The 23,521-nt window shown below is 32.6% G+C and overlaps 1 protein-coding gene across 2 annotated transcripts in view; it reads right to left on the bottom strand.

Moving 5' to 3' along the window:
- LRRTM4 (leucine rich repeat transmembrane neuronal 4) overlaps positions 1-23,105 on the bottom strand; it is a 706,237-nt gene extending 683,132 nt beyond the window's left edge. For both annotated transcript variants that reach the window (XM_038561617.1, XM_038561618.1), the window contains exons 1-3: positions 22,830-23,105; positions 22,372-22,522; positions 19,008-20,554 (exon numbers count right to left, since the gene is read on the bottom strand). In XM_038561617.1, the coding sequence (XP_038417545.1) occupies positions 19,008-20,554; positions 22,372-22,375 (1,551 nt within the window). In that variant the 5' untranslated portion in view covers positions 22,376-22,522; positions 22,830-23,105. The remainder of the gene's footprint in view (positions 1-19,007; positions 20,555-22,371; positions 22,523-22,829) is intronic.
- Positions 23,106-23,521: the final 416 nt, after the last annotated feature.

Raw genomic sequence — 23,521 nt, 5'->3', positions numbered from 1 at the left:
TCTTTCTTTCTTTCTTTCTTTCTTTCTTTCTTCTTTCTTTCTTTCTCTTTCTTCCCTTTTCTTTCTTTCTTTTTCCCTTCCTTCTTTCTTTCCTAGGATATTTTTATCTATAGAAATCTGTCAGTACTATAACCTTGGCTAAGAATCACAATAAAGCAAAGTGCACCATTCTTATCATTAGCAAAATCCTGACACCACTTTATTAAAACCCTGTACACAGAAATACCCTCAATTTTGAAGTGAGCCTGAGTTTACTACCAATCTCTGCATAGATTACAACCCCCCCTCCCTACATATGGCCTCAAACTCTTTAAGTTTCAAGATCAACTAGTGAACCTTCCTAGGCTATAGAAATGTGTATACCTTATTATCTCTTCAAGAGCAGGTTCTTTGTACTGTTTAGTGGTGGTTCTCAGTCATGGCTGATTTTGCCCACTCCCCCAGAGATTCATTTGGCAATATCTGGAGATAATGTCAATTGTCACAACTGGAAGAGGCAGCTTGCTGCTGGTATCTAATAGAGACAAATAGTCATGTTTCCTACAAAGCTCAGGTCAGACCCCATCTCCTCCACCACCAATTATCTGGCCTCAAATATCAATAGTACACAGATAGTACAAGAAACCTTGTACTAGGTCACTTTCTACATTAGGAGTTTCAAGTTTTGTAGGGAAATGCATCTATGGGAAGTAGATTTGCCTCAGAATTAATAAGACACTGAGGGAAATCTTCCTGGTTCTAGTTCTCTACACATTTACCTGAGTCTGCCCAGCTATGCTAGATGTTAATTGTGTCTCTGGGATACAAAGAGATAAAGGCATGATGAGAATAAAGAATTAAAAAAAAAAACTTCATCAGTTGACTAATTCTGCCATGGTTATAGTTCTTAATCCTAGCTTTGGTAAATTGGTAAATCACAAAGACTGCTTTTAGCCTTTTAAAGCTCAGAATCAATCACTCTAACTAGATAACCAAAAAAGAACTTTGAATCAAATCTATTTTATCTGTCCAGGAGTGTTAAAATGCTGAATGCCTCCATAGATAGAGATAGACAGATACTCTGATAATCTGCAAGCTATAGAATTAACTGTCCCATTAATTCCTAATGTTTGTTTATTTAGACATGCTGCTTCATATACCACCTAGGTTATTTGCCTCTCTTGCTCTTGAAGGCATATGAGTCTGCCTAGGCTTCATTAAATAGACCCTACTGAAAAACTTTAACAGACCACCCCTCTTTTTGCCTGAAACTCATGTGCTTATTTTGGCTTCTTTGGTTTCTCCACTCAAAAAATAATAAGAGCTAGAAGAAACCTAATTAAAAAAATACTAAAAATATAAAAAATAAAAAAATAAAAAATAAAAAATAAAAAATAAATACTAAGAAGATGCCTGGATGGCTCAGTGGTTGAGCATCTGCCTTCAGCTCAGGTCATAGTCCTGGGGTCCTAGGATTACATCAGACTCCCCACAGGGAGCCTGCTTCTCCCCCTGCCAAGTCTCTGTCTCTCTCTGTGTCTCTCGTGAATAAATAAGTAACATCTTAAGAAAATAAAAAATTACTAAAGAAGAAAATAATACAGCTCAGAGCATCTTGTCTAAGTCTACGTCCCACTCATTGGAGAACTGCTGCCAGGCTATGTTATTGCATTCTCTTCTCCCAGAAGAACCTTTTTATCAACTATAAACACTTCTCAATCACTTTGAACACTCCTTAATGTGGCCAAAATCATCCACAGTAATGCTTTTCCTCCTCAAAGAATATTATGGAGGTTAGAGAAGAGAATGTTGCTGAGCACCCTCAGAGCTTCCTAATTAGCCAACATCATTTTAAAAATTTGACTAATAAAATAGAGGATGTGAAGCTTAACCACTGGGAAGGTTGAGAGATAATTGATAAAAAAAGTCCTATTTCTTAAACCAAAGAAAATATACTGAAACATGATTGGAATTAATATTTGGAATATATTGTTTCTGATTACAATAGGCATATTAAAAAATATACCCCCACATATACACACAACTCTGCATTAGATGAGTCACTGCAAAAAACAGATAGAAAAAATTATTGAAATATAAAAATTCATCATATTCATATTAGGAACAAAATAAAATAATTATAATATAGAGAAATAAATGTTCTCCTTTATTCAGCATATTTTAGTATTTAATGATACACTTAACTCACAAATAGACATTAGAATATTATCATATCCCAAGATTAAAAATTTTAGAATTTAAAAGATATTAATTCACTCCAGCTATTCTTTAAAAATAACACAATTCCAAAAAATGCATCAAACAAATTTTATTAGAGAACTGACATAATAATTCTAAGATTTATCTCCATAACATCAAACATCTCACTTGTCTACCACTAGCGAACCATTTTAATAAATTAAAAACAAAGAGGTAGATTTTTATTTGCTGTCAGGGGGAAATGTCCAAGATATATTACATGAAACAAATAAATCCAAAGCATACAAACAGAACTTAGATCAGTGCAGTTAGTATAATATTATTTAGAAAAAAAATGTATTCATTTATATATGCACAGAAAATATCCAGAATAATACAGAGTAAAGTGTTAACAATGTTTTATTTCTAGAATATGGTTCTAGAGATGATAAAAGGCAATAGAAAACAAGATAGTGGGAAAGAACCACTTATATGTATATATATATATACACACACACACACATATATATAGCAACTTTTAAAATTAAATAAGTAATTATAATTAAATATAGAAACTGGAAAATGATGACCAAAAACAGTTTTAAAATATGGATAATGAAACATATCTTAGCCTATTATATTGAATAAGCAGAATGATAAAAGGATTAAGAAAATAAAAAGTTTAATAAAGCACATGCATATTCATATATATTTGTATATATATGGAACATGTGAATATATAATCCATGCACATAACACATAAATATATATGCATTAAATAATAGAGGTATCTATAAATATTAAGTGCTTTGTAAATTCACAAATACAACATGCCATACCTATGAGTAAATGACAAGTGAATTTTGGAAAGTGGTTAACATTTTTGTTAACAAAAGTTAGTTGGATTAATGATTTGCATGCAAAAAATAAAACCATGAAGCTATTAGAGGAAAATAAATATGATTATTTATTTAATATTTTCTGGAGATAACATTTGCACCATACCAAAAAAACAATAAAACAAAATATAGAATTTAAATACATGAAATTAATTTTCAAATTACACAGTCAAAAACCCCACCTAAAATAATTAAAAGACAAATGACAAGCTCTGAAAGAACCATCTGTGATGTTTATAAAGCTAAAGGATTAATCAACTAATTTCAAATCAATCAATAAAATAACTTGGCAAAGAACATGAACATAAAATACAGAAAGTAAAATATACAAAGGCCAAATAAATGTAAGAAATTATATATATCAATAGTAAAATGATGAATATTAAAAAAACAACAACAACAACAACAAAATACTTTTTGATCTCAACTGGAATAGGTAATTGCCAAAATTTTTTCAAGTATTTAATAAAAGAAGATGATTTTGAAAAGTCATTATAGATATTTAAGCATTAAGTATTTAGAAAGACATAATGCAAGGGTGGCTATCTTAAGTTTCTTTATGTCAAAAATGTCAAAACAACCACTAAAACAAAACTGAAATCTGTTTACAGTAAAGTAATATACAAAATTATCCACTAACTAAAATTATGTTGTAGATGAATACTTATTGATGTATAAATACACTCACATTAGAGTAAGTAAAAATAACAGATTATAAACAATTTGCTTCATTATTTGTATGACAAAAAATATAGAAATATGCTAGGAAAATGGCAAAAAAAAGGCTTATATTAAGGTTATTTTTCCCATTTTTGCCCTTATGTTTTGACATATTGAACATGAACTATATAATAAAATGGAATATTAATGAAAACAAATCAGTGAGTAAAATATATATTAAAAATGGGTTACTCCAAAACCTATACCATAAAATTTATCTATAGTTTAAAACTTCAAATAATGAAATAAGCTTATTAATTTTTCAGAAAAAAAAATTATTCTTTCAGTAAATGTCCTTTCAATAAACATATAAGACATGGAATGAGGCACTGAAGATAAAGAGTCAAACAAAAATAGTCATATAGACAGAATTGAAAGATATTAATCAAATCATTATTAAAGAAAAAAGAAGTAATGGTGAGCAAGAATAAAATATTGTGGTTTGACAATACAAGGATTTCAGCAATGTCTTGAGGAGTTGATGAATGGAAATTAACTAAGTGAAGTGAGCAGTACCTAGGGCTGGACTTATATATGATCTTGTCAAAGGAGAGAGTTCGACAAGCAAGAGGGAAAAGAACGAAGGCCAGTGTAAAGAGTGTGGAGGCCTCCTGGGATGGACCTTTGAGAGTAAGGGGTGTGTGATGTGAAAACAATCTGTAAGGCAGGGACAAGTTCATCAGTGATTCTAAGGTCATGTTAAATGTTCTCATTTTCATTCTAAGAACAGGACTCCACTAAATAGCTTTAAATTAAGGAGAAGAATGATGTGAACAGCTTTCATTTTAAAAGATGAACCTGTGTGCAAAGTAGAGCATAAATCCAATGGAGCAAGAGATCAGTTATGGAGACTAAACAGGACAAAAATGTGGCTCTAGTGAAGACAGAATGGATGGGTTTAAGAGACTCTTAAAAGGCAAAATCAGCAGGACTTCATAATGGATTTTTTTTTATGGAGTGTAAGGCTGAGGATGGGGTCAGTTGTGATTCCTTGGATTCTGACTTGCAGCAATGTATAGTTTCATTCACAAGACAAGGACCACTGAGAAAAACACAGGCTTGGAAGAAAAGATCACGACTTAGTTTGGAAATGCGTTACAGTATAGATATTTTGACGTCAGATGCCAAATAGAAAATTGTTATAGATGTAAGGAACTCAGAGAAGAGGTCACACAATTAAGGAATAACTTTATTAGTAGAAAAAAATGGTAAAGTACACTGTCTATTTCTCTCTCATGCAGAAAGAAAAAGAGAGTTTAGAGGGCACCTGGGTGGTTCAGTTGTCGAATGTCTGCCTTTGGCTCAGGTCGTGATCTGGGGTCCTGGGATCGAGTTTCAACTGGGCTCCCTGCAGGGAGCCTGTTTCTCCCTCTGCCCATGTCTCTGCCTCTCTCTGTGCGTCTCTCATGAATAAATAAATAAAATCTAAAAATAAAAAGAAAGAAAAAGAGAGTAGAGGAAGGAGAGGGAGAGAATGAATGAATATAGGGTTGTAGAGAAAGTGCAAGGATGAAGCCATAAAGAAAACATAATATTTAGTTTACAAAGGATATGAAAAAGGAGCATGATAAAATGGAAAGGGAATAGCCCCTGTATAGAATTCCAAGGAGGAGAACATTTGAAGATGAAAAGGCCTAGTGTTGAACGTTAAGATATCAAGGTAAAGCAAGAATAAAACAGCCATCAAATTTAGTGTTAATGAAGTCAGTGACAAACTTAGCAAGAGCTGTTTTGATGGCTTTCAGCTCTGATGACAGACTGTAGTGGGTTGAAGAACTAAATGATAGATGAGGAAAGGTAGACTTGGGTAGAATCTTTTAGAAAGATTTTCCATGAAGGGGAGGAATAAGAAAGGACAATAAAAAGGAAGATATCAGGTTAGGAGACAATTCTATGTAGTTTATTTTGAGGGTAAGACTCCAAGGTCTTTAAAAGCCTATGATAATGATCCAGATTACAAGTCAGCAAACTGTAAAATACGAGCCAGAGTGTAGCCTGTTTTTGTAAATAATGTTTTATTGGGACACAGATGTGACCTTCCTTTACATCTTTTCTATGGTTGCTTTCATGCTACAATGGCAGAGTTAAGTAGCTGTGACAAAAAGCATATGGCCCACAAAGTCTAAAATATTTACGATCTAACCCATTACAGAAATATTTTGCTGACCCTGATCAGACTAAAGGAATAATTTGGCTTTATGAGAAAGTAAAAGGTAAGATCAGAATGATAAGGTAAAACTTATCATTAGAACATCAGAGCCTATTGGTAGAGGGATTCATTCAGAGGCGATGTTAATTCCTTGGGAAAAAGAAAACTGATATAATTCCCTATAATTTGAAGGTAATTCTCTTCCCGTTCTTCTTAAATAGCAGTAAATCCAATAATCCTTAGCAATTATGAAAAAAATAAACTAACAACTAAAATATTAAAAAAGACTAAAGAAATTTTGTATCTTTAAGGAATTTACATTCTTAACGAAAATGTGCATCTAATATCTAACGATTTGAGGGTTTTGTTCTGGATTATAGGAATATGCAACAAAGATACTCACCTGCCTCATTTATAGCTTTTAGTATGGTGGTCCATAGAGACTAAAGGAACAAATATATGACTAGGGAAGATGCTTAAGAATAAATAATTATTACATAAAATAAAAATCATTATATATGTTACATTTTCAATAATACGGGTATTTTTTCTAGAAAACTGTAAGTCCAAATTCTGACTCAAGGACAGCAAAAGGCAAACAAATCTGAATAGAATCTATGTTTTCTCAGTATTATATCCCCAAAGGGACAATACAAAGGGAGTTTTCATTGCCTGTTTTACAAATTTCAAGGCAAAGTTAATGTCTATATTATTTTAACCATCTCAAAGTTAGAAAAAGAGATAATACTAAATATAACTCAACTGATGAAGAGGGAATAGTATCGACCATCCTATCCTGCCTTATTAATTAACAGGAATTTTAAGATTGCAAGCAAGATAAAGGTAGACGCAATGAGAGCTGATTTAAGAAAGAATGTTATGAAAGAAATGCCTTAATTTATTCCAGAAATGCAAATAACATTTAAAAATAGGAAATAAAATATGCAATTCATAAAGCCAATAACTAGAAGGTGGGAGGGAAAGATATGCCTCACAAAAAGAGAAAAAAAACGTCATTTAATGAAACGTAATGTCCATCCTGATCAATGTGTATTTTATAAATAAGACTATAGGTATAATGAAAACTGTGATAATTTTTACCTAAAACAAAGTATTGTATCTGCTGTTGTAAACAAAAGAATTGAGCCTAGCATTAACACCTATCAATATAGGTAAACAATACATTTTTTGTGTAATAAATAGGAGAATGAACAAATTGAATGATGAAATGGAAAAGAACACAAAAGGCAGTCCCATTAAATCAGGAACAAAAAATATTGCTTAAAATCACTGTAATTGTTTGATATTCTAGATTTAGCCAATACAAATAGAAAAATAAGAAATCTTAACTCTTAGAAAGTTAACACAGTTAATGTTTTACAAAATTATGTTTGAACTAGAAATTAAAAAAAAATTATTTTTGTCTCCTGAAATTAATGGACTTGTTAAAATGTTGATAATAATTTTATATGCATCTATACACTTATGGTCTTATATATGCATTAGAATTTTAAAATAAAACAAATCAACTCATCTTCATTGGAGACACAAAAATAGGTGGTGCAAATTGAGCTCTATGCCACTTTTATGTTATCCATAACATTTCCCTTTTTTTTTTAACATTTCACTTTGACAACAGTAGAGATATCAATTATTTCCAAATTTATTTATAGGTCCATATAATCCCAGTCAAAATACTCTGTGTGTGTGTGTGTGTGCGTGTGTGTGTGTGTTCAGGAAGATAAAGGTTAAAGAGAGAGTGGAGGAAGAGAGACATGTAAAATTTAATTTCAAATAAAAATAGCAAAAAATAACCAAGATAGTTTTTAAGAATATATGTGGAATTTAGTAGAAGATTCCTTTGTAAAAATTAAAATATATCTTAAAATCATACTAGCATAAAATATGCTTCTGATACAAGAATAGTGAATACATGGTCAAAGTATAGAAACACAAAAATGACATGGATATATGAAAATTTTACATTAATATAAGGTAAAACATACTGACAAAATTGTAATTCTTTAGTGAGGAAAAAACAAATTAGTTCCATATTTCACATTATATATTAAAGTATTTTTTAGGTAGATTGAAGAATTAAATATAAAAATAAACCTATAGAGGAAATGATCAAAACATAGTGAATGTTTACTTACATACAAGATGGGAAAGACCTTTCTAAAAATAAAATCAATTTAAGAGAACATAATAAATACTGTTGACCTCACGGATTGTTCATATATCATATTTGAAAATAAGATATCCAAACAACACAGAATATTGCAACAAAAAGTCTAACACGTGAAGGTTAAAGATGTAAATATTAAACACTAAAAATAATGTGTCAACTGGTTTAATAAAAGATAATATATAATGTTGGTGTGTATGTGGGGAAATGTTAAATCTTAAGCAATGCATGTGTTAATACAAATAGGTATATATTTTTAGGGGATAATGTAGCAATATGACTTAAGAAATTTAAAGTTTTCATTCTTTTGGCTATGTATTTTCTCTTCGCGGAATCTACCTAAACGAAGATGTCATTGTAGAACTATTCTAACAGTAAAAACAATTCAGCATAAATGTCCAACAAAAAAGACGACTTAGGTAAAAGATGGCATATTTCAGGAATGTAGTTTCAACACACAGTATTTTAAGCAGTGATTCTATTTATCACAAAATGTGAACCTTAAAGTAACAATATATAAATCTGTACATACAGTTTTCAGCGCCAAATTAATTTTATAATACACTACCTGTACATATAAGTAAAATGGAAGAATTTTAAAAATATTATCACTGCATAGTGAAAATTTTTTATACTTATTTTGTTTTTGTAAATAACCTCATGTTTTCAGAATTTTTGAAAGAAGTAGTCATTTATAATTAGAAAATATTGGAAAACAAATAAGATACATCAGGTTAACACACAAAATTATATCTCATATTTCAGAAATTGTTTAGTATCTATAAAGTAGAATTATTCTGATAACAATGATAAAATATTATATTTGCATATGTAGTTAATAACTATGTTCCAATAAGTTTTCAGTAAGAAATGCAGTAAGAGAATGGATACTATTATCTCAATAGGCCAATGATGTTTGCCAAACTTCATTTTTTGGTGAAGAATTTATATACATTTTCAAGGAGGATGGAATGTCAAATTTAAAGAGCATAAAGTTGGAATATTGATTTAAAGTCATCTCTTATCATCCAGTCATTTGAGGAAACACAAACCATGAGTGGACAGAGAGCCAAAGAGATTAAGATTTACAAAGTTATTAAAATATTATATTGATAAATAACATTATTTTATCCTTCAAATTTCAAGATTAGAATCTAAGCAGTGAATCTCAAAAATTAAAAAAATATTCTGGTTAGAGTTCTGTAGACCATATCCAAAGAGTATAAAATGGATTCACTATCTGGCAACTGGAGAGGGGAAAGAGTTTGAGAATAGTAAGTTCATAGCTAATGACTCTGTAGTCACTCTTTGTGGCATATCAGAAACCAGTGGGAATAGCTAGCACTGAATTGGCATTCCTGTTTCATCGGGAAAACATGAGATCCCCAGGTGGCATGGGTTTAATGTTAGCACTTAATTACCAAAGAAAAGATAGGCACAGTTACCATAGGAGACAGTATAGTCAAAGTGGTCATCAAAATATTTGACTCAAGAGACCCATGGAATTGTCTATTTGAACATGGGTTCCCTAGGAAAAAAAGTACATTTGTAGTAATTCCTACATGATCAGTATAAGTAGGTCAGATCTAGGTCAAGTGAAGAGAAGTATAAGTTGAGTCATGAAAGTAGTGTCATGGCCCCATAATCAATTCTCAGACTTGAGCCAATTTACAGATTCAGAAACATTTGAGTGAAAGGTCAGATCCCTTTGAGGAAAGATGGAGCTACATTGTCAAAAGGTATACTCTTAATCTTTCTCCTAACCATTCCCAAAGAAACAAACAGCTATTTACCAAGGTGACTGTGCAATGGGGAAAGTGCCATAATAGTTTTGGGGGCTTACTGGACATTAACTTGGAAGTAATACTAATTCCTGCAGATTCAAAACTTCACTGTGGTCCCAGAGTTAGATTAGGGGCTTACGGTGATTGATGGAGTTTAGTTCAGGTCCAGTGGATCCATGGTCCCATCCTGTAGTTATATCCCTAGTTCCAGAATAGATAATTGGAAGAGACATATTCAATGACTGGAAGAATCCTCATTTGGGAATAACTCTGCTTTTCCAATCACAAAGAAAATAACTTACTGCCTTCTCCAGGAAAGATAAAATTTTGTCTTTTGTCTGTGGGGTATTTATTTTTGTTAAGGATCTGCACTAGTAGTGCCCTCTATTTCACAGCACACAATAGGATCACAGGAGGTATTCCATGGGAAAACTCAAAAAGAAAAGTATTTCACATTAAAATATATTATGAGTATGGGGACAAAAATAGGAATTATATAATAATCTATTTATTCAAAAATAAATGCTCATATTATATTCAACCACAATAAATATTTATGTACATCAAAGCATTAAATATTATGTATTTTTGCTAGAGAAATATCAGGTCTTCTGAAAAATATATATTAACTTCTTGTTATGCATAAACACTTTGGGGAAATTAAAATTGTCTCCACTTGTTAAGAAAATGAACTGAAGGACAATACTTGATCAGAATGGAAATTTATAAGTTGTTTCTATAACCCATTTCTTCCTTAGAATTAATACTAATAAAAGAACTGTAAATGCTACTTTCTTTGAAATGTGAATAAAATGTTCAGCCAAGGGAGTATTTTATAAATCCTGAGGTATTATTTATATATTAGTGTGTCTGGTACCCAAACTAAATTACAGCTCAGACAAGGGACTGAAAGGTCAGGTTTATTATTCACTTTAGTAAAAATGTAACCACAACACTTGTTTCTACATCAGGGAGTATTATAACCATCATTATAACTAATAATAACAATGAAAATAATACAGCCACAATGTATTTTGCATTTTTCAGTAGACAGTAGGGCTTATGGCTAATAGTCATTTATATTTACACTGAAGCTTTTTATGGAGGAGTTCAGAGTGGTTTTCGAATAGTAGCTCATTAATCATTTCAACAAGTTAGTTGGAAAGTTATTATCCCAGTTCAATAGATGGAAAAATTATATCACAGAAAGGTCAGATACATATTTACTTGTCCAATATTACAGAAGTAAAGTGAGTCAGTTTCAAGTCTCCCAGACCTTTTCTTCACCCCTTGATCTAACCATTGGACCAATGCAATTTTGGTCCATACTATGGTTTGACCATCAACCTAAAGTACTTTAAGGCTGATCTCTCTGCTAAGACTTTTACAGACCTATAAACACAGAAGAAAATAACAATTTTTCATCTGTGGAGATCATACTAAAAAAGACTCAGACACAATTAATTTCTATTTCTTTTTTAAGTCTTATTAGAAATATTTAACAATATTGGTGTCAATTTAAAATTGTAAGTATCAAAAACTTAGTAGTGAAATGCATCATGATTAAATTTAAGCTGCAACAAACAAGCAATATTTTCAGGGCTTCAGTTGAACAAAAATGCATTTAATAGGAGGTACTTAAAGGAAACAAGAAATCAACTTTCAATAATTCCTACCCTTGCAAATAACTAGATAACTAGGCAAAATGAAAGAACTGATGATTCAGTAAATGTGACTTGGGGGGAGGAAGGAGGAATTAAAAACAAGCACAGAATTTAAACTCAAAGACTTTCTCATTGGTTTTAAAAAATCGGTGTAATTTCAATGCTTTATATGATGATACTTAATTTTAAAAGAAGACAGTGAAACAAAATTATTATTCTAAAATGAAAATATACTGTGATATGAATTAAATAGAACTGACTAAATAAAATAACTTCAGGTATTTTTCCTTTGTCTATATTATTAGCTATCCCAAAGTCCGTGTCTATATAGTTCTGCACTAACCTTGTAAATGACCCAAAAGTGAAATCAGTCATGACCATACACATTCCTATTTGGAAGTATATATTCACTTATGAGATCCTAAAAAAGAGTGAGTTTTCTTAAACAAATCCACTTTAGCTTGCCTGCATTGAATATTTAAATAAAGCATAATTTTTTCTTTAAGTTTTTAAACTCAATGGGATTTGAAGATTGCAACCACTGAAATACTAGGTAAAAATGACATAAATTTATGCAGGAAATTTTGTTTTATCAGTACAGTTTTCCTTTACCTTAAATTTTTCTTTAAAACCAATGTGATAAAAATGTGTAATGTATCTTACTTTCTTCCACAGAAAGAATTTACATTTAAAAAAGAAAAGAAAAAGATGACACTTCTTGCTAGGTTTAATGATTATATCTTTACCCTTTTGAGGTCTGAGAATTCAGTAAATATAAAGACTGAAGTAAAGGAGAGAATAGAACTTTCCAAGAGATGGTAGTATGGACATCCAAAGATTCAGAAAACAACCATGATAAATGACAGAAGAAACAAAATTATTTTGATGGCTTTAATTTTTTTAATGTCATGCCCAAATATTTACTTTTGAGGCAATTCATATGAATGGGACAAGTAATAAAGAACAGGGTCTATTGAAGACTGTAATATATATTACTTTAATATTTGTGTGCAATATACATTTTAGCACTTCAGAAATATTTAGGTGGGGTATATGGGTATTTAATTGCACATGGTTGATTAAACACAATTATATTTCAGTTACTTTTGTATTTATATTTAAGAACACCATTTATATAATATCAAAATATAAAATCTCATTGCCCTATGCAAACAATAATGCTAAATATCACAATCTTATTTAGTTATGCATGTGTTTACTACTTATTTGATATCGAGGCAACAGTTTTTGTTCAATTTTTTCCTTTTAGTCAAACTTATTGATAATTTTTGGACAAGTTATTTCTGATTTTTAAAAAATATTTTCATAATTCCTTTAACCATTCATTAATGGATATCAGCTTTGCTGGCTTTTCACTCCCAAACCTTAAGTTGATAAGTATGTAAGATTTGGCTTAAAGTCAAACATCTTACTCTTAAAAAACAATTTTCCTACCTCTACATTTGTTTAACTTTAATTTCTTTTGACAATGAAAACATTATTTTTTAAACTATTTAGCAGGAGTATGAATCATAGCATTTGCATATATTGAGAAGTTTTAAGCATATTAAAGCAGTTTATTAAAAAGCCAGTGATTTTGATACCACAGGAAATAATGTGCTTTTTCTCAACTTTCTTTAATTTACAGCTAAATGTTTAATGGCCTATGGAGTGCCAAGAAAAATACCCTCATAATTTCTCTTTCATTTTAAAATACTGAGATTTTGTTAAATTGACCTGACGAATGAGACCTCTTTTGGTACTATAAAAAGCAATTTTAATTTTTAAAATATAACATCACTTCCATGCTTTTCACTGATTCAAATATGCACAAATATTTCAAATCTCCCCCATTGTCTGATTTACAGGTTGCAAGTGTTTCACTTTGATTTAGTGATTCATGAAACTCTAGAGATATGAAAATTCTGATGAGTCACCAAGTCCCCAATGCTAATATTACTGAGCAACTCCCAATACATAAAGCTATCTATAAATGTAATTCCTGAGAACTAGGATGACTAGATTTTATTCAATATAGAAAAGTGTCAAGAAGAAAAATTCTGAAATCATATGAAGATTACTGGGGTATGTCAAAAGCTGTACATTCCTGACCATAGCATAGTCAGACTTTTCAATTTGATAACTTACTAAAATTTTGTCCATGACATGCTAATGCAAACTTATTCTAAAAAAGGTAATTAAACCCCTTATCATCAGTTTAAAATCTTTCCTAAATTAACTATGTCAGGCTTTCTTGGAAGCTGTCACTCTTTACGATTACCATTTGCAGATTCTAATGAAAACTCTATTCACAAATAGATTTTAACCTAATCAAATTCAGAAAATAGTGTTTTTAAAAAATCAGTCATATTTTAAATGTTTTCAAAATAACTGGTTACTTGCCAGAATTTAAAAGATATAAAAATTTTTGTGTGTGCTTGCATGTATGCATATGTGTGCATGCGTGTGTATTATACATTTTCCCCTCAAGCATAAAGAAATTATAATGTTCCTCACCTGAGTATGCCAATTTTTATTAACTAGAGAAGTTCTTTCTTTTCTCATTGACAATGAATATAAATAACTCATTTTTTCCTCCATATCCTTTGCTCTTTTAGTCCTGGGAATGACTGCTGGGAGTTTACAAAATTTAGTAGTCTGAGGAATGCTTTGAGTTGGGATATATTGTGCTAATTACATATATTCATTTAGTGATGGGTCACAGAGATATGAAGTGACTAGCCCAAAGTCACACCAAAAATGGCAATGTGTAGTTTAAATTCTGTTTTTTGAAAAAGAACATTAAGACTACCTAGACATGAGATACTAATAATTTTTGAGAGATTTCAACATTTATCAAAAAGTATATTCGTGACTAACAAATTCTGGTAATTATAACACAGGATTCCTTCACCAATATTTCAAATGTCTAAAATAGACAGGAATTTTAATGGAAATCTATTTCTTTCTCTGTGTATATGAACACGTACACATGTGTACACACAAACACACACATATTCTCACACATAAATATACTTCATGTGAATGTACAAAGTAGAGTTTCAATTATAACATTTTGACATAACACGGCAGTAGTAAGCCACCAAAATGAAGTTTATTTTCTATACTTTTGTACTGGTAAAGTATAAATTAAACTGAAGGATATTGGGCCTGCTTCACTTACAAATCCTCTTTGAACATGCTTTTTAGTTCTTGGAAATTCATCTAGTATGGTTGAAAATGCCAATATCTGAAGTGTAGAAATAATAATCCCTCTTAAATCAATAGTTTGGATCTGATATAATACATTCAATAAAAATAAACTGTTAGAAATGGTCTATACCACCCACTGCACAGCAGTAAAAGAAATAATGTAAGCCCAATAACAGCCATTATATTTATATTTTACTTGATTTTGAAGAATTTTAACTAAAATATCAAATATTGGAAAATATATATCTAATGTCTCCTATACTCCCATTTTCCTAATGGCAGCACTCTTAGCATTATGAGATCATTAAATTTTATATTTCAATTAGTTAACTTTTAAAATACTTTGGATGGAGGATTTCTTTAGAGACCACTTTCATTTATTCATTCATTTTAAGGTTTTACCAATTTCATTTTTTTTTTTAATTTGCAAGACAAACTTGAAGTGTTCTCTTCTTTCCTATAGTCACAATGACTAGTTTTAAAAGGTCCTTGCTATTTTCATTTGATAGAACATATCCTTGAAAAACCAGGCTATCATGGGACTCCTGGGGGGCCCAGCAGTTGAGTGTTTGCCTTTGGCTCAGGGAGTGATCCAGGAGTCCTGGGATCAAGTCTCACATGGGGCTTCCTGCATGCAGCCTGCTTCTCCCTCTACTTATGTCTGTCTCTGTGTCTCTCATGAATAAATAAAATATTTAAAAAAACAAGAAAACAAACAAACAAAAAAAAACCCAAGCATTCAAAAACTTTGTTCTGTATAAATTTTAAGTAAAATCTGGTAGGCAGAATAAAGTAACTTCATAATGCTTATAAATATTTTTTAGTGAGATAAAGCTATGCAAAGTTTCACAAACTATTTTCAAAAGTACATATTGCAATTTTCTCTCTTTTTTGGCAATTTTCTCTTTTAATAATACTTTACTAAGCTTTAGGCAAAGCTTCCTTTTGGCTTTAAGTTCTTTCTAAGCACATATTGAGGACAGACAAATTAAATGATTCAGTTCAACCAAGCACACTGCTCCACTCAAAGTACCATGATTAAGATGTATGTATCTATTAGAATTGTGCCATATATCATATTAATTATTCACAACTATCTACTCTATTCTTCTTTTATAGATATAAGAGATTTTTACTGCCTAAGGTATTATAATTATCTTCTTCAAAGTATTAGCCTCAAATGTGCATGTGGAATTTTCAAAACTAAAACTTACAGAGAATATAACCAAATTATTCACTTATTGAACGCTATATTTGTATGTTAGCTCACAGACACCATTCTAATTAGGAGTCTTGATATTTTTATTTCCTTCTTAAAAGGAATAGACAAAATGAATATTTTAACCATATTTAGATCATGATAACTAAATGTAACAGTTGTATAAGTGGAATTTTCAATTTAATGCAGGTTTTGTTCAAGGCACTGTCTTAGAAAATTAGCATTTAGTGCTAAGATTCCTAATTAAATATTTATGGCTTTATTGGGTAGAGTTTGGTGTTTTGAATTGAAAGAAAAAGCCTACCTCACAAAATTGTATTATAAATGTTAATGACTCTTTATTTTTCTAAGCTATTCATATGTGACGTTTACAAAAACACCAGACTACAACTCAGCATACCTCTATACTCCTAAGAAATCACAAACTTGGACAATTCACTTCTTTCTCCTGGCTTCATTTTGTAGAGACACTTTCTCAACAGGAGAAATTTTACTCCATGGTGACAAAGACATAAGGGGGAGTTATGTCTGCAATCATAATTTCTAAGAATTTGCCTTTTCTCATTTCTTGTATCTACCTATAACTGTAATAGATTGAACATCCTATAAAAAGGAGAAGTGGTTGCTGCAATGTTCTGATGTGTTTGTGTTTCAAAACAAGTTAACATTCTCTCAAATGTAGCTTTATTGGACCCCTTGAGTTAATGGTCTTAGATGTATAGCCTACCACTTTCCACTTTTTATGGCATGGAGATTTTGATCTACTTCAGCAGGGTTGCCATTTCAACTTTCTTCATTACAATATTTAATTAAATTCTTCGTTATTTAATGTCTTAACACCACATTCATCTCCAATAATAATACCACTGCAATTTCATGACCATAACCTCCCCACTACAAACTATATATAATATCAAAATGTGTTTTGACATACTCATATTTTTATGGAATAAAACATGCTTTTATTTTCTTCCTATCATGATAAAGCCTAAGGTCTTTGAAAGAATAATCTCTGGAACTAAAGGTCTCTGAAAAGTTTTAGACTATACTCAAGTCCTAGTTCTTTAAGAATCTTTCTTCTTAAAAAAAAATATTTCTTCTTTCTTGGTGATTATTATAAACAAAAATCACTTTTCTATGACAAAAGTCAAGAGAAAATGAATGAATGGACCTGGATTTTTCCTTTCTTTTTTATGTTACTAGCCTTTAAGAGGATCTCAAAATATAAAGAGAACCTAGAATAAAACAAGATGGATGAACTTCTTTTACTAATATTCATGTATATTATATAAATATCAACCTGCAACAAAAGCATCAAGCCTTGTTAAGACTTTTATACAAAATCTTTTATTCTTTTTAATTTCAATATCAATTGCTCATACAGGTTTTTTTTAGGGATTTATTATCTGGGATTACTTTTCTTATTTTCAATCATATACAAAAAGGAGAAAATGAACTCTCAAGAATAGCTCAGTATTTCAAATTCTACTAGGTTGGAGAATATTTAAACTCAGTGCCTTGTCTGAAAACATTTCATTAGCATCTGCCTTTAGGACTATAGAGAGATTGGGTATATATTATCAAAGAGCAAATTATTTTTTCCAACTGTTATAACTAGTAATAAAAGGAGAAATACTCATGCAATACTCATGAAAACTTTCCTCTGAAAAACTAACCATCTAAAATTGAATATTAAAACAACATACTGCCAGAACTTTCTTTCTCCATTACTTTATTCTAGTAACAAGGCCTTGGCAGTCACAGTCTTTGTACTTTTTGATCAACTTTACCAAGCAAAGAACAATTTGCATCCAGTACTACTTATCAACAGGTTGGAAATCTGTGACTATTCTCTACTCCTACGCATGTTAGTGTAAGTGATCTTTAAAAGTAAATGATCAGAAATTGGATCCAAACATATTCTCTCATGAAAATGAAAATAATGTAACATGGAATGCCTTCATTTGAAGCTAATGTTACAGAAAGGGGAAATACCAGGAACTCAAATCTCTCTCTCTCTTTATTTATAAATATTTGTATCACTTAGTTTTGGATAAGTTTAACAAGAATACACATTATTTCTTTTGGGGATGACAGCAACATTGACAAACAGTCCCTGTTATGCCTGTCATTATGTTATTGCTAAATCATCCACAATATCATGACCTGATTTTAGTTACCAGGGACATAGCCAAAACATGGAATTTAAGTTTCATTGTGATTACATACAAATAGCCAGCACTTAAGAAAACCTATGAAAAGTGATATATGTCCAGTAATAATAATAAAAAAAAATGGAAGGAAGGAAGGAAGGAAGGAAGGAAGGAAGGAAGGAAGGCAGGAAGGAAGGAAAGAAGAAAGACATCTTTTAAGGGCCTAATACAATTACACAATAGGCCTCTGACATTCTCTATGCTGGTATATAACTAAATGGCAAGTAACACGGAAACAGTTATCCCTGTGAGATCCCTGTTGCATGCTTTAAGTATAACTAAAAATTTACAACAAAATCAACCCTTGGGTAAATTGCTCTTTGGTTTAAATCTTCATTACCTCCTGGAATTTTGGTAAAATCACTTTGTTTTTAAATTAAGCTGGCCCCTCCTTCTTTACTCCATTACAGAAGTCAAACAACAAGAACCAGACATTAATTTTAGAATGAAAAGAGTTTTGTGTATATGTGTGTTTTTAAGTCCAACCCCTGTATACAAACTGTTAAAAAAAAACAGATGTTTTAACATAGTGTTTTATTCCAACTTAATCTCATCCTTGAATGAACTTCCTTCAAGTTTCAACCATTAAAAAAACAAAAACAAAAAAACAGTCAATTTCCTGGTGGTTGTAATTTAATTAAGTAACCTCTCACACTGAGCAAAAACCCAAAAGCAAAAGGGGTCATTAATCTTTCTAGTGATTAGACACCTCTAGAGCTTCAAACATTTACCTCTCCTTCCCCGCAGTAGAAATGCTTTTAGGAGGATCATGGTTCATACCTCACATTCCCTGGAGCCAGAGATGGTATATGTGCAGGGCCCAGATCCATTAACGGATATATCCATGGTCTCAGAGTTTGTAGGCTTGTAGTCCACATAATACTCCTGTAAAGGGGAATTCATTTGTCTTTCAGACTCTCTGGTCTTTTTCCGCCGCCTTTTCATAAGAGAGTGTTGCTGAAGTTGTTTCATGCTGGCTGGGTAGCGTTTCCAAGACACATAGATTACCAAGAGGATCATGGCCACCGAGAGAAACAGAGCCACACTCCCTGCAATAATTTTGTGAAATGAAACATGCTCATACTCTTGCTCTGTGCCAGGAATCTGAAACCCTGGGGAAGGGCTTGGTGTTTCAAGGGTGGGCTGGGTGGGGTCAGATTTGGAAAATGTAGGTTTAGGGATAATCAGAGGCTTCTGGGGCGTTTGGGGTACCAGGTGTGATTTTTCTGTGTTGACCACCTGAACTTCAGAGCAGATATTATATGTTTCCACTGCATCACTAACCTTTTCACCCTGGATATGTTTAGGTCCTGCACATATCATGGTGCTTTCCTTATTTCCTTTGAAATTCTTAAGCCAATAAAATAGAGGACAAATGCTCCGACTGCATTCCCACATATTTCCAGACAAAGTGATGGATATTAATGATATCCACGCATTGACAGTTTCCTGTGAGATGTTGGTAAGCTTGTTGGAATCCAAATTCAATTTTTGCAAATTGGGTAGACATTTAAAAGTGCCCGGCTCAATTCCTTGGATGTCATTCCCTGATAAATCCAAGTTGTGTAAGGAACTCCAAGTCCATGTCAAGCCTTGGCTAATGGAGCGAATCCTGTTCCACTGTAAGTAAATTGAGCGGAGATTGAAGAGACGTGGAAAATGAGCAAAATTGATCTTGGAAAACTGATTGTGCTCCAAGTGGAGCTCTTTCAACTTCAAGAGGCCAGCAAAAGCATTTCGGGACAAGCTTCGAAGACGATTGTAACCCAAATCCAGAAAGTCAAGATTTCGACAGTCTTGAAAAACTCTTATGGGCACAGTCTTTAATGAGTTAGATCTCAAGTGCAAAATGATGAGTTTCCGAAGACCTTTAAATTGTTCCGATTGCAATGTCTGAAGTTTATTGTAGGAGAGATCCAGATTTCGGAGATTGGGAACTGGGTGAAATGTTTTATTGTGCAGATAGGTAATTTTGTTGGAGCTTAGAATTAATTCTTTCAGTCTACGGATCCCTTGAAATGCATCTTCATCCACTGAGCTAATGTAATTATGGTCAAGATAAAGCCATATAAGCTGGTTAAGGCCGGCAAACTGATTGGATTTGAGTTTCTGAATGCTGTTGAACCTTAATGATAAGCCTTGTGACCCTCCAGAAATGTTCTCAGGGATATCTGCGAAAGCATGAGACTCACAGTATACAATTTTGCCATCACATCTGCAGTTCTTTGGGCAAGCTCTCTGAGCCCCCGTGAGCATAACAAGCAGCAGTGTAGGAAGTAGCACTAGCACCACACGCATGCCTCTCAGCTGCGTAATTAAATGGAAACCTACAATATTAAAAAGAAGACAAATGCACATTGTAAAACTATTAATATAAATCACCACCAGCTTACCGATATCGGGCATTTCATCTCGTGTAGCAATGGGACAGTTGATATACAAATAACGTATTTAGCATTTGAAGTCTTATTTTCTTCAGTGTTGTACATTTGCTATCATAAGGTTTCCTTCTTTCTTCCTTGATTTTCAAATCACCACAGTGCCGTGGAACTAAAGAAAAGCCTTCCCGAGTTTCTTGAGTTCATATGTTCGTCAACACTGAAGAGCACACAGCCTGCTTATCACTTAATGCCAACACTGGAATAACAATATTTGGCTAGTCACTCTGTCGAACATCAGTACCAAAAGGAAGAGTACCAAGTCTTCTGGTAATGGCAAAAATGTGACTTAGAAAACACCGTACTTGTACATCTTTCGTAGTTAAGCAAACAGGCTTTGATTTGACAAGAGAGCTTCAGTAAGCTGTCAAGGTAACCCAAGTTTGCTCTGCCTGAAATTGTATCCTTATTGCATAATGGAATAACAATGCATGGGCTCCGAAAAAATGGCATTGGGACTAGGATGGGCAGCCAATGAAGCATGGTATGAAGACTAATAACAGTGGGAGGTAGTCTCAATGTGTTAATAAGCATATATGCTCTCAGTTTTCAGGAAATTCTGCCTACTGTGGCTCTCCTGCCCAGTGATATACCAGCTCAGAGCCCTAACTACTGGTAACACAGAACAGTCCAAAGTTAAGATTGTCAGATTCTTATTAAGTATTTGCATAAAATGCAAAATAATCTTGTGTAGTATTAGTTTTGCTCTTATTTTTAACATAGTTGCTTTTGCAAATTTGGGGGATAAACAAGGTAAAGCAGTAGACTGACTAGTCCCCTCCTCCCCTTCATCCCGACCTGCTCAAATTTCTCACTGACTTTTTTTTTTCCTCCCCTACCTCTATTAACTTCAGAAAACCTGCAAAGTTGCAATGTATTGGCATTTCCAAGTCATAGCATGGTAAGGGGCTTCTCTCCTCTGCCAACAGTAGATTTATTATTTATTAGCGGTAGGGGGGAAAAAACCTGTGTGCTGCAGTTTATTTCTCTTAAATATTCATTTTTAACCAAGAAGCAATCAGCCAAACCTCTAATCAAAAAACTCTCCTTCTTTTACTCAACCAGTTTTTTGTTTTGTTTTGTTTTGTTTTTAATTTGAAACCCGATCTTGCTCTCTGTCCTCTTGCCAGCTACAATCTCATTGAAATACATTCCAGCTCTTCCAGACAGGAGAAAGGGGGGAAAAAAGCCAGTCACACTTGAAAAAATAAGACTGGCAAATGACTGCTGGAAATTTGGAAGCTGTGTTCAGGATACAGCTTCAGAGATAAAACAACCCCTTGTGCGACCTCTGATAAAGTAACGACCCCACCCCTACAGACACGCAGTAAAGTGTTAACAATCTTCCTGACAGCGACCAGAAATACAAGCGTGGTTAATATTATCAAGAAATAGAACCAAACACAGTATTTATCTCATGCTTAATTCCCAAGCTGTAGAAACACACACACAAGAGACAGCCTTAAAGATATTTCTCTAGAGTCTGTTTAAGTCCGCGTTATGCATTTATGGATTAGAAAAAAAAAAAAAAACTACTAAAAGGAAAATGATCTAAAAATATAATAGCAACTATACTGAGTCAACTGGCAAACTCAGAGGCTGCTGCTTTTTGCCTGTTTCCCCGTCTTTTATCAGCTAATGCCACGACTGAGAATAGGAAGCCAAGAGGATCAGCTTTGCAAAGAAGGAAACAAAAGTTCACTTACCCATCCTTTGTCATCCGAAAACGGTTCCCCCCTCTCTCAGCTTTCTTCTTATTTGGTCTCTCGTGCTGAAACCACCACCACCTTCATGACACAGTGCGGCTGTCATTCACACCATTCTGATCCGGCATGTGAGCTAGAAGCCCCATACAAACTTCCCCGGAGAGGACAGGCAAAAAATATATATACATATATGAAAAAAATCAGCATGGGGTGGGATGGGGGGGCAGGGAAAGGAAGCCGTTGGGGGGGAGGGGGAGGGCCTCTAGGCTCTGAGGACCATTGTGTAATTCACCAGAGACCCATCAGCAGTAATTGGCAATCTGTGCAAAAAAGCTACAGCCCATTTCAAAGGTAACCAACTTCTCTGTAAAAAGAGAGGTAAAAAAAAAAAAAAAAAAAAGAAAAGAAAAAAAAAAAAAAAAGAAAAGAAAAGAAAAGAAAAAAAATCTTCAGAATACCTGGCATTCCTTATTGTGCTGGCTTTTGCCATTCCCAGATAAAGCAATTCATCCTCTGGATTTTCAGTTCTTGAAGCAAGTAGGCCTCCTGTGCTGTATGAGACCCCAGTTTAAAAGCTATGCAGGCTAGGTTTATCCATTTAGCTGGTCAGGTTTAAAGTGTTTTGTAGCTGTGCTGAGAGGCAGCCCTTGTCTAATTCAGAAGGCTTTCCAGAGACTGATGATGCTCAGAGCTTGTTGGTGCTAATGCTTGAGTTTGTGATACACTGAGTGCCCTCCGCTGGAGAAAACAGATTGCACATTAAAGACGGGAACAAGTGAGCCTGTCAGTGGTGTGCAGCCTTCCTTCTCTCAGAAAGGGAAATTAAAGGCACAGGATCACTTTTTTTTTTCTCTACAATAATATGTATATAGTCTGAAAAGCTTATGACAAGGATTTCCATTCAGTGACATTAAATATTGAGTAAAATACTGGCTCTCTAAATATTATCCAATTAGCAGTTTTTAAAAGTTGCCTTGGCCCTTTTTTTTTTCTGTACATATCACGTATTTATTATCTTTCTTTTCAAAAGACAATTTCAGTTTTGTTTTTGTTGCTGTGCCTTTATTTATTTAATTATTTTTAAGCAAACCACATAGAGAAATAATCATATTTAAGGGGAAAATGTAATTAGATCACGTTTACAGTTAGT

The sequence above is a fragment of the Canis lupus genome, chromosome 17 (assembly GCF_011100685.1).
Source record: "Canis lupus familiaris isolate Mischka breed German Shepherd chromosome 17, alternate assembly UU_Cfam_GSD_1.0, whole genome shotgun sequence".
Taxonomy (NCBI): domain Eukaryota; kingdom Metazoa; phylum Chordata; class Mammalia; order Carnivora; family Canidae; genus Canis; species Canis lupus.
The sequence above is the reverse complement of the archived record's forward strand: the minus strand, read 5'-3'. Positions and strand labels throughout refer to the sequence as shown.